At 42.6% G+C, this 12,689-nt stretch overlaps 1 protein-coding gene across 1 annotated transcript in view; it reads right to left on the reverse strand.

Moving 5' to 3' along the window:
- cemip2 (cell migration inducing hyaluronidase 2) overlaps window positions 1-12,689 on the reverse strand; it is a 112,456-nt gene that overhangs the window by 39,756 nt on the left and 60,011 nt on the right. The window contains 4 exon segments of the mRNA XM_072258109.1: window positions 4,034-4,165; window positions 5,950-6,038; window positions 9,637-9,765; window positions 10,966-11,035. Coding sequence (XP_072114210.1) covers window positions 4,034-4,165; window positions 5,950-6,038; window positions 9,637-9,765; window positions 10,966-11,035 — 420 coding nt within the window.

Below are 12,689 nucleotides of genomic sequence, written 5' to 3' on the forward strand. Positions count from 1 at the left end.
AAAGACATGTCAAAAGGGCAATGTTATGATATCATGGGAGATTTCAACATGCAGGTCAATTGGGAAATATCAAGTTGGAAACGGGTCTCAAGAGGGAGAGTTCGTTGAATGTTGATGAGTTAGCTTTTGAGAGCAGTTTGTTGTTGAGCCTACTACGGGGATCAGCTATACTGGATTAAGTATTATGTAATGAACCAGAGGTGATTAGGGAGCTTAAGGTAAAAGAACCCTTAGGAGACAGTGATCACAATATGATTGAGTTCAACTTGATAAGGAGAAAGTAAAATATGACGTAGCAGTATTTCAGCAGAGTTAAGGAAATTACAGTGGTAGGAGGGATGAGTTGGCCAAAGTAAATTAAAGGAGATGCTGGCAAGAATGACAGCAGAGCAGCAATGACACCAGTTTCATTCCAAAAACAAAAATACTCAAATGGCAAAATCATACAACAATGGCTTACAAGGGAAGTCAAAGCTAATGTAAAAGCAAAAAGCAAACATTTTGTGGTAAGACAGAGAATTGGGAAGCTTTTAAAACCCTACAGAGAGCAACTAAAAGAATCATTAGGAGGGAAAAGATGAAATATGAAAGCAAGCTTGCAAACAATATCAAAGTGGATAGTAAAAACTCTTTCAAGTATGTTAAAAATAAATGAGAGTGGATAATAGGACTGCCAGAAAATAAACCTGGAGAAATAATAATGGGGGGCAAGGACATGCAGGTGATATAAATGAGTATTTTGGATCAGTCTTCACCGTGGAAGATACTAGCAGTGTGCCAGATGTTGAACTGTGTGAAGAAAGAGAAGTGAGTGCTCTTCTCACTTTATTACAAGAGAGAAGGTGCTTAAAAAGCTGAAAGGCCTAAGGGTGCATAAGTCACCCAGACCAGATGAACTGCACCCTAGGGTTCTGAAAGAGGTTGCAGTAGAGATTGTGGAGGTACTATGAATGATCTTTCAAAAATCACTGGACTCTGGCACTGGAAAATTGCAAATGTCACTCCACTCTTTAAAAAAGGAGGAAGGCAGCAGAAAGGAAATTATAGACCAGACAACCTGACCTCAGTGGTTGGGAAGATGTTGGAATCAATTGTTAAGGATGAGGTTATAGAGTACTTGGAGACACAAGACAAGATAGGACAAAGTCAGCATGGTTTCCATAAGGGAAGATCTTGCCTGACAAACCTGTTGGAATTCTTTGAGGAGATTACACGTAGGATAGATAAAGGGGATGCAGCAGATGTTGTGTATTTGGGCTTTCAGAAGGCCTTTGCCAAGGTGCCGCACATGAGGTTGCTTCTTAAATTAATAGCCCATGGTATTATAGGAAAGTTACTAACATGGTTAGAACATTGGCTGATTGGTAGGAAGCAGCAAGTGGGAATAAAAGGATCCTTTTCTGGTTGTCTGTTGGTGACTAGTGGTGTTCTGCAGTGGTCTGTGTTGGGACTGCTTCTTTTTATGCTGTATATCAATGATTTAGATGACGGAATAGATGGCTTTGTTGCCAAGTATGCAGATGATACGAAGATTGGTGGAGGGGCAGGTGGAGTTGAGGAAATAGGTAGACTGCAGAAGGACTTAGACAGATTAGGAGAACGGGCAAGAGAGCGGCAAATGAAATACAATGTTGGAAAATGTATGGTCATACACTTTGGTAGTAGAAATAAATGTGCAGATTATTTTCTAAACTGGAGAAAATCAAAAAATCTGCGATGCAAAGGGACTTGGGAGTCCTTGTGCAGAACACCCTAAAGGTTAACTTACAGGTAGAGTCAGTAGTGAGGAAGGCAAATGCAGTGTTATCATTCATTCCAAGAGGTCTAGAATACAAGAACAGGGATGTGATGCTGAGGCTCTATAAGGCACTGGTTGAGGCCTCACCTCAAGTATTGTGAATAGTTTTGGCTTCCTCATCCAAGAAAAGATGTGCTGGCATTAGAGACGGTTCAGAGGAGCTTCACAATGATGATTCTGGGAAAGAAAGGGTTATCATATGAGGAACATTTGAAATCTCTGGGTCTGAACTCACTGGAATTTAGAAGGATGGGGGGGGTGGGGGAATCTCATTGAAACCTTTCAAATGTTGCAAATGTTGAAAGGCCCAGACAGTAGATGTGGAAAGGATATTTCCATTGGTGGGGGAGTCTAGGACAAGAGGGCACAGCCTCAGGATAGAAGGGCACCCTTTCAAAACAGAGATGCAGAAAAATTTCTTTAGCCAAAGGGAGGTAAATCTGTGGAGTTTGTTACCACAGGCAGCCGTGGGGGGCCAGGTGGTTGGGTGTATCTAAGGCAGAGCTTGACAGGGTTTTGATTGGACACAGCATCAAGGTTTATGGGGAGAAGGCTGGCAAATGGGGCTGAGGAGGGGAAAAAAGGATCAGCCATGATTGAATGGAGGAGCAGACTCGGGGCCAAATGGCCTAATTCTGCTCCTGTGTAGGACTCTGTGACCCTACAGGTTTCCTCTGGGGCTTCAGCTTCCCCCCTCTTCCCAAATGCACGCTGGCACGTCAATCAGTTCGTGTAAATTGTCCTCACATAGGGTCCTGACTCAAGATATCCACCATCACTCTGCCTCCACAGTTACCACCCGACCCCCTCGGTTGCTGTAAATTGCCTCAAGTATAGATGGAAGGAAGGTCAAAAATGGACATATGAGAGAATAAATTGCAGTGGAAAGGAACTGAGGGAAGTAGGCATGTTTCCCACAAGCTGGGATAAGTAAACAGTTCTCAAACTGCTCCTGTAGCCAAGGAGGTTTGAAAATAGTGTGAGACAAAAAGTTTGATGGAAATTGTGTAAAAAGCATTAATGCTGACACCTAGTGGTCAAATGAATGAACAGGTAGCTAGCATTCTCCACCATAACTTGAGCAGTTTCAGGTTCCTAGGTGTCCAGATCTCTGAGGATCTAACCTGGTCCCAACATATCGATGCAGATATAAAGAAGGCAAGAGAGCAGCTATACTTCATTAGGAGTTTGAGGAGATTTGGTATGTCAACAAATACACTCAAAAACTTCTATAGATACACCACGGAGAGATTCTGACAGGCTGCATTACTATCTGGTATGGGGGAGGGCCAACCGCACAGGACCGAAAGAAGCTGCAGAAGGTTGTAAATCTAGTCAGCTCCATCTTGGGCACTAGCCTACAAAGTACCCAGAACATCTTCAGGGAGCGGTGTCTCAGAAAGGCAGCGTCCATTACTAAGGACCTCCAGCACCCAGGATATGCCCTTTTCTCACCATTACCATCAGGGAGGAGGTACAGAAACCTGACGACACACACTCAGTGATTCAGGAACAGCTTCTTCCCCTCTGCTATCCAATTCCTAAATGGACATTGAACCCTCGGACACTACCGCACTTTTTTTTTTTTTTAAAAAGTATATGTATAGTATTTCTGTTTTTGTACTATTTTTAATTATTCAATATAAGTATACTGTACAAAGTATACCGAATAAGATTTACTTATTTATTATTATTTTATTTTTTTCTTCTATATTATGTATTGCATTGAACTGCTGCTACTAAGTTAACAAATTTCATGTCACATGCCAGTGACAATAAACCTGATTCTGATTCATAGATAAACCCAGAATTAGAGTTCAAATCTCACCATGACAACTACAGAATTTAAATTCAAATAATTAAGAAAAATAAATTCTAATTATCTGATTCACCAACCTCCTTCAGTGAAGGAAATCTGTAATCCACACCCAGCCGGGACTTCGTGTGACTCCATATCCACCAACTCAGTTGACAATTAATTGTAGCCTGGAGTACAGGGACAGATGGGGATGAGCAGTAAATGCTGGCAATGCTCATGTCATCTGTATTCCATGAATAAATAAGGCAAACTCTGTAGCCTCTCTGAGACAAGGGTACGGAGCTCACTACCACAGGGACAAGGGTGCGATGGGGAGGTTCATGAAGACAGCACATCTCTGCTGGGCCACCTGGCTCACTTGCAGATTCTGCCTTCTCAGTAAAAAACCTCATCTTCCATTCGTTTGGTGTACCTACCCAGAGTTCTGGAATTCAATATCTCCTCCTCGGACCCAGGCTCCATGATCGTTGTTTTTGAAAGCTATCAACCGGTCAATGAAGGCAGTGACCCGCGGCTTCTGTGGATCAGCGTCTTGGTGAGGCCGGAACCTTAAACATAACAGCAACAGGTTTAAAGTTAATATAGCATAACTTGTGACCTATTACACAGCAGTGAGCAGGAACAGGATCTGCAGCATTGGGGACACTGGAGAAAGTTACTTCAATAGGACTGGTTTATTTATTTATTTATTAAAAATCAGCACCAAATGATCCTTCCTGTCTGATGCCATTGTGCATCACAATATAGAAGAGATTAAAATCATAATGAATTCACCTGACAAGGGTAATTTCTGAGAGATATTATGTGTTGCAAAAGTTTTGTAGTTATGCATCAGGCATACCTTAATATGTACAGAACAGAACTGTACAGGAATGGGCCATTCAGCCCACAACATTATGCTGTACTAATCAAACACAATTAAACACCTAACTAAAGTAATCCCTTCAGCTGACACAATGTCCACATCCCTCCATTCTCTGAACATCCATGTTCCTATCTAATAGCCTCTTGGTTTCATGGCTACCTGGAGAAGAAAAAAAATGAGTTGTAAGAATGAACCTTTGAACCTTCTGTTTTTTTCCCCAATGCCTCTCTCACATTTGCCTGCACTAACACTGCAGGCAGCACATTCCAAGTGCCCACCATTCGCTGTGCATGAAAAAAAAACTTACCCCACACATTTACTTCAAACTTACCCCTGCTCACCTTAAGTGCATGCCTTCTAGTGCTAGACATTTCAACCCTAGGGGAAAGATCCTGTCTGTCTGTCTACGCTTCTCATCGAACAAGCTTCTATCATCTAGCACTTCAATGTCTTCAGGACCAACTGTATTATGTGCAGTTCTGGTTACCACACTATAGGAAGAATGTGGTTGCACTGGAGAGGGTGCAGAGGAGATTCACTGGAGAGGGTGCAGAGGAGATTCACTGGAGAGGGTGCAGAGGAGATTCACTGGAGAGGGTGCGAAGGAGATTCACCAGAATTGGATTGGAGCATTGCAGTTAAAAGGAGAGACTGAATAGGCTGGATTTATTTTCCCTTTAGTGGTGCTGGTTAAGAGTTCACATTACAGAGATACAGTATATACAATTATCAGAGAGGGAGATAGCTTGATAGTCAAAATCTTTCTCCCTCATAGCAGAGGTGTCCAAGATGATAGGGCACAGGTTTAATATGGAAGGGAGATATTTCTAAACTAGAGTGGCTGGAATCTGGATTGCACTGCCTTAACTGACGATGGCAGATACTCTCAGAACATTTGAGCATCAAGTAACTGAATCGCCAGAGCACTGAAGACTATGTAGGTAAACAGGTTTCGTGTAAGTAGGTAAAATGTGTGATACGCATGATGGGCCAAAGGGCCTGTTTTTCTGCTGTATAATTCAATGACTCTTGGTCCACATTCAAATCTCACCTCTGAAACTTGAGCACAAAGTCTAGGTTAAATCCCTGGCGCCAACGACGGGGAGGTATCGTTAACCCAGTACATCTTCCCCATCAGGTAGATGTAAAAGACCCAAGACCCAATGTCAAGGAAGAGGAGGTAGTGCTCCTGAGAACCTCCATTAGGCTTCACCAAAAATTAGCACAGTTATTATAGCAAGCTGCTGGTCTGCTCTGTTTTTCATATATAAAAAAACATAACAAAACTTTCCGAAGTCCTTCAATAGCTGCAAACCATATTGAGATTTAAAAAGATGCTGTGGAATTGCATGTATAGTCCAGCAGTGATTGGAATCAGAGTGGGCTGACTTGACAGAGGGAAGGATTTTTCACCCCCATATCAAAAGGAAAAGGCTCTTTCATCAAAAGGTTGGTGGTCTTACTCACCTGGCACTGTTGTCTAAACAGAGGTACTCCCTTGGGTCATCAGCAGTGGCATTGGTGACTTTCACTCCCTTGTCGATGAACAGTCCGGCCTAGTGTAAAGACCAAGTCTCATTACCAGAACACAACTGGTGCCGTTGAGCAGTTTCTACACTACTGTTACAAGTCCACTAAACAGTTCCCTCATATGGTAAGATGAACTCAACCTCAAAAACCTACCTTACACCTTATTATCTACCTGCACTGCACTTAATCTGTAAGCATAACACTTTATTCTGCATTCTTTTGTTTTACCTTGTACTACCTCAGTGCATTGTTGTGATGAATGGATCTGTATGAACAGTACGCAAAATAAGTTTTCTTAAAAACTGTAATAACTTAAATAGACCAAACCGATTACCAATTGCAATGTTTTATCATTTCGATGTTCCACTCCTCAATAAACGTATTTTTTTCAAAATTAGCTCCTACTAAAATCTCTAGGAAAACCCTGTTCGTCCACATACATATCTCCTGATGTGCAGGGATAAGGTTCAGCGTCTTCTGATCTTTGCCTTCAAATCAGTAAATATTCAATTGCCACAAATACATCCCTTCCCCCTTTCAGGATAATCCCAAAACACTTTACAGCCAATAGGAATAGCCAGCAGACAATTTGCACATAACAAGCTTACATAAGCAGGCAAGGAGGAATGGACGATCTGCTTCCTGTGATGTTCACCAAGGGATAAATGTTGCTCAGACTGCATGAGAGAACTGATGAGCTGTTCCTGCATATACCATAACAATCTTTATTTCTATCCAGCAGAGTGCATTAGCTTAACATCTTAGCCAAAAGGGATCATAACCTGTAGTAAAGCACAGCCTCTGTATTGTGCTTGCGTAACAGCACGGACTGGAGTGAGACTTGAGCCCACAGCCATGACTCAGCAGCAAGACAGCTACCCACTGAGCCACAGCCAACACTCAGGGGAAGAGGGAAAATAAACTCACCTTAAACAAGATGACTAGCTGCCATATTACAGTAATAATATTTATATATGGGAAAGCTTCACTCCCACAGACATCTGGAAAGATCTCAATCTTTAAATGCAAACTTTAGCAAACTGTGCACTGCTGACATTCAAGTAACATCAATAAGACAGACAATCTGGATAATATTTCATTATTGTTTCTGGGATCTTACTGAGCACAACAATGGCAGCCGTACTTCTAACACAACTTGGAATAGGCTCCAAAACGAAAGTGAACAAAGGTGTTGGTTTTACGTAGTTGAATAACCAGGAAATTGAGCAAATGGACAGAGACAAATAAAAGATAAAAGGGGAAAGAAGTGGGGCAATGTTTGTGTTGAATATTCCTCACCTGCAGATAAACACTAAAGAGTTCAACTCTTAGCTAAAGGTACATGGCCTGAATGTTTCTGTCTGACTCAATGGCAGAAATCAATATGATTAGCACATGGACTACTCCATATGGAGTCTGCCCCATATCTTATAGTCTGTAGGCAGAAACTGCACACAAAATACCGTACACCATCTGTACACACATACAAAGCAACTACAGAAACTGCACAATGGAATGGGAAATACAAGGGCTCTACAAAAATACCAAGACTGCAAGCACAAGTTTATTTTTATTTGAAAGTACCAAAATAGGAACTAAATATTGACACAAGAAACTGAAGATGTCAGAACCTAGAGCAACATGCAAAACACAGGAGGAACTCAATGTGGGTTAGACAGCATCTGTGTGGATGGAAAAGGATGTACAATGTTTCAGGTTGAGATTCTTCATCTGAAGGGTTTTGACTCAGAACATCAACTGTCCATTTCCTTCCACAAATGCTGGCTGACCTATTGAAATCCTTCATTGTTTCCTTTGGAACTCCATCTTGCTTGACCAATAACCAACTGCCACCTAATCTCTGGAATCTGTTGGCCTTCCGTTATCATAATGAGGCAGGGACACTGTGATGATGGATATTTTGAGTGACTAGTGTTTGTGTGGTGTGAGGGAAGGAACAGGCTGTAATACAAGAATGGCCAATCAAGCCCAACGTGAGATGGAAGACGGTGGGTCAATCTGATTACAAGCAGTAAATGGAGAGGCTTTACTTTCCACATGCCGGTGAGGAACATTGTCCAGGGCGAAACCTCATCGCTTCTCTCATATGGACAGATTCAAATAGACAAAATGGCAGCAGGTCCAGAGGCAGCAAGAGGAAATTGTGGGCTATGACTCCTCCTTGGATGCACAATACACTGCTGGCTTGGCCCAAGTATCTTACCAAAGCTCAACTCTGAGGGTTTCAATTGAGCTGATAGTCACATGCAGCTGCTACCATATTGCATGCTATATACAAGACACTGAGAGTGACTTTCTACCCTATGTACTTTATTCTTCCACAGAAAAATATACAGTGCTACTTAAATATGATGAGAAAGTACATCCAAAGAGAAATTCTTGAAGGGAATTGGATAAATATACTGAAGGGAGGAACCTGTAGGATGGTGAGAAGGAGGGTACTAATCGAACAAAGCATATGATAGATAAAATGACTTCCATTTATTTTCAAAACTAATTCATAGGTCATCACACAAACACGAGGAAATCTGCAGATGCTGGATATTCAAGCAACACACACAAAATGCTGGTGGAACGCAGCAGGCCAGGCAGCATCTATAGGAAGAGGTACAGTCGTTGTTTCGGGCAGAGACCCTTCGTCAGGACTAATTGAAAGAAGAGATAGTAAGAGATTTGAAAGTGGGAGGGAAAGGGGGAGATCCGAAATGTCAGGAGAAGACAGGAAGGGGAGGGTCTCTCTACACTTTGTCCACCAGAGAAAGCAGGATCTCCCAGTGGCCACACATTTTAATTCCACGTCCCATTCCCATTCTGATATGTCCATCCACCGCCTCCTCTACTGTCAAGATGAAGCCACAGTCAGGTTGGAGGAACAACACCTTATATTCCGTCCGGGTAACCTCCAACCTGATGGCATGAACATTGACTTCTCTAACTTCCATTAATGCCCCTCCTCCCCTTCTTACCCCATCCCTTATTTATTATTTTTTATTTTTTTCCCTTTCTTTCTCTTTTTTTCTCCCTCTGTCCCTCCTACTATATCTTCCTCTGTTGCTCTCCTCCCCCTTTCTTTCTCCCTAGGCCTCCTGTCCCATGATCCTCTCCCTTCTCCAGCCTTGTATCCCTTTTGCCAATCAACTTTCCAGCTCTTAGCTCCATCCCTCCCCCTCCTGTCTTCTCCTCATTTCGGATCTCCCCCTCCCCCTCCCATTTTCAAATCTCTTACTAGCTCTTCTTTCAGTTAGTCCTGATGAAGTGTCTTGGCCCGAAACGTCGACTGTACCTCTTCCTATAGATGCTTAAACACAAAATAATCTGCAGATGCTGAGGTCAAAGCAACACTCACAACACGCTGGAGGAACTCAGCAGGTCGGGCAGCACCCGTGGAAAAGATCGGTCTGCGTTTCAGGCCGGAACCCTTCGTCCTGATGAAGGGTTCTGGCCCGAAACGTCGACAGATCCTATAGATGCTGCCTGGCCTGCTGCGTTCCACCAGCATTTTGTGTGTCTAGGTCATCAGCAAGGATGGCTTCCACTGTCCATCCCCAAGAGATGGGGACAACTCACTGTCTGCCCAATTCCAGGATTCAGAGGTGAACATACCTTGAAGTTGGAATGAACTCTGTTGTTGTAGAACATACCCAATGGCGTGAGTTCAGCTTTGTTTTCAGTGAGCCGTCCATGGGATTCTCCAGTAGGAACTTTATGGAACAGGTACCATATCCCAGTGTCCTAATGGAGATAAAATGCATTATTGCACTTAGGTGGTGAGTGGTAGGAGAAAATATTTACACTTAATATTCACCCTGAAGCTATTGGCAATAAAAGAAAATTAATCAGTATTTCACACTTTTTAAAGTAGTTTTTTTGAATCAGAGTCCCCCCTCCTATGCTGAATACCATATTTGGATTCATGAAATTGATTCCTGGGATACAAGAGATTAGTCTATGAAGACTGTGCAAGATTTACAAATCCAGGGATGAAGAAATTTCTCCTTTCACTTTTAAATGGCTTTCCTTTTACCTTAAATATGTTCGAGGTAAGATCCATTACTTTTTGGGATGAATGGAAATCCAGGTGTGGAGGTGAGGAGGAAATGACCGGCAAAATCTTTCAAAGCCTCCTTCTGCTTCTATTCAATATCTTCTCATAGCCTGCCACTGCTCAGCCAGAGGAGGTAATTCCAGCCTATCAATAGAACAGTCGTGTAGCACAGAAACAGACCCTCAGCCCACTACGTCAGTGCTGATTTTTCTATCCAGCTACACAAATCCCATTTGCCCACATTAGGACCATATGCATTAGATCAGTTTAAGTGCCTGCCAATTCCTTTCCACAATCAACCAAATAGGAGGATCCTGTCAAGTCCACAGTGTACACTAGGACCGAATTAGGTTTGGAGCTGGACAATTCCTCACATTTTCCAGGAGCAAGAACCTCTAGAATTTCCTATGCGATATAGTGTAAAAATCTTCACTGAATCCCTTGAATGAGAGGTGAACCTGTTGCTAGCTGGTATGAACCTCACATTTGCAAGAAGAAAATGACATGGTCCAAAAAAATGATCCCCTGGACCAGTTCTGATCACTTCAGAATGGCAAAGAGGGATGCCATGCTTTCTTCTTCTAACTTTTGCCCCTATGGTTTTGGAGGGAGAGGTTGAAGAGGTCTCTGTGGACACACAGAAGGCGTCACAATGATATGGATATAATAGATGGCGTTGTAGGCAAATCTAGGAGGGACATTTCAGATTTCCATCAGTTCATTGCATTGAAGCATTAACTGCTGTTCTGGATGATTTCAGCACTGGCTAAGCCATCCAAGCAAATTAAAAAGTTGCACGTCATAGTGTGCAGAGAAAGGTGCCAATCAGGAGGTGCCAGCTTCTACCCACACCCTAGCACAGCAACACAGTGTGACGAGGCACTCACCTGAGAACCTGCAGCAGCATTGTTAATGAGATGATTGTTAGGATTGGCAACCCAGAACGTGGACACAGCCCTGAAGAGGAATAGCATAACACAATCAAAACATTGGCACCTGCTTGGAAGAGGGTCTTCCTTGTATAGAATAATACAATCCAGGAGACCTTTTGGTCCCCTGTGGCTACGCCAGTTCTTAAAGTCCAAATTAGTCTCATGATAGCAGCATTACATTGGCAAATGGAGGGATATAGGCCAATTACAGACCAATGTGCAAGTTAAGTTGGCCTGGTCAGCACTGTACTGTTCTACATTCATTCAGCTCACACGGCCTCTGCGGCACTGGAAACATTTCCTTTTCAGATATTTATACAACCTCCCTTGAAAAATCCTACTGAATCATCTTCTCACAATCCTTACATACAGTAAGTCACTCCACAAAAAAAAATCATCCTATTCCACCTCTATCAGAAATGGCATTTAACTCTGCTCTCCTGCCTCAGCTTTCAAACCCAGCACACATGGTATATTTGTGAATAGTTTACGTTTTTCCGATGAACGCTGCTTATCTGATGTTATGTCCTGTGCTGCTGCTTCCTCACACCCACGCATACCGACAGTAAACTGGGCTGCAACGGTGACATTTTCCATGTTGATTAAAACCTTATCATTGCTTCTGGGAACATTCTGTGCAGCTTTGTTGCTGCTTTCCCTATTCAATAAACAACAATAACGCTTCACAGAACTTCACTGGCCAAGCTGTGTTTTGGGACAAAAGGCAAGGTTAGCTTTATTTGTCGCATGTACATTGCAACATCCAGCGAAATGCGTCATTTGCGTCAAATCAAATCAGTGGGAGTTGTGCTGGGGCAGCCAGCAAGCGTTGCCACACTTCCAGTGCGTCAGCTTTCCAAGCTTGACTGGTGATAACTGGCACTGTAAAGCAATTGTGCTAACTGTTATGCCACTGTGCCATGGCAAGGTAATGAATAACTTTGCATTAATACAATACTTTGCTTTTTATTATAGTTCTGCTTTGAAATTCACGGGCGCATCCTGAGGTGAGGCTAAGTCACTGGTTCACTGAGGGCTGGCGGTCCGTACTTGTACCAAGTACGAGAAACGTTGGAGGGAAATTCCAAGTTGACAAATGTAACCCCAAACAGAGGAAAGGCTCTGCTGCAGTTTCACTCTGACAGTCAAAACACAAATCCATCTGCAAGATATTAGTTACACAGCATACATACTCATTTTGTTCTCACTAGTCCAGCTTCTACATTAACAGCACTGGGTATCAATATACAGCAATAATCCAGCTCCCACAGACATATCTCCGAATTGGCACGATAAATTTATCAGCTGTAGCTCAGCAACAGTCTACTCAAGAGTCTTAAAGACTCAAGATTAAGTTCCACTCCAGCAATATGACTACAGGCTGGCTGAACTTCAACCAACATGCCAATCTGTCATTTTCAAACACGGTCATCTTAGTCCCTCTAGCCTGGCCCATCATTTCAGACTGATTAACATGAACTGACTCCACCGATCCTAATCTTTCATAATCAACAAACTCAGCAGTTTCAAACCCAAAATTTACAACCTTATCAGCTTCTAAACTAATATCAACAACCTCCAGTCAGTGACAGAGTTCTGTCATCGAAGCTGATGGCAAAGTTGCAAATCAACGTGATGCAGAGGCAGCCATCAATCAGGAGACGGCAGCCAATTTCTGC

This window comes from Mobula birostris, chromosome 5, assembly GCF_030028105.1.
Source record: "Mobula birostris isolate sMobBir1 chromosome 5, sMobBir1.hap1, whole genome shotgun sequence".
Lineage (NCBI taxonomy): Eukaryota > Metazoa > Chordata > Chondrichthyes > Myliobatiformes > Myliobatidae > Mobula > Mobula birostris.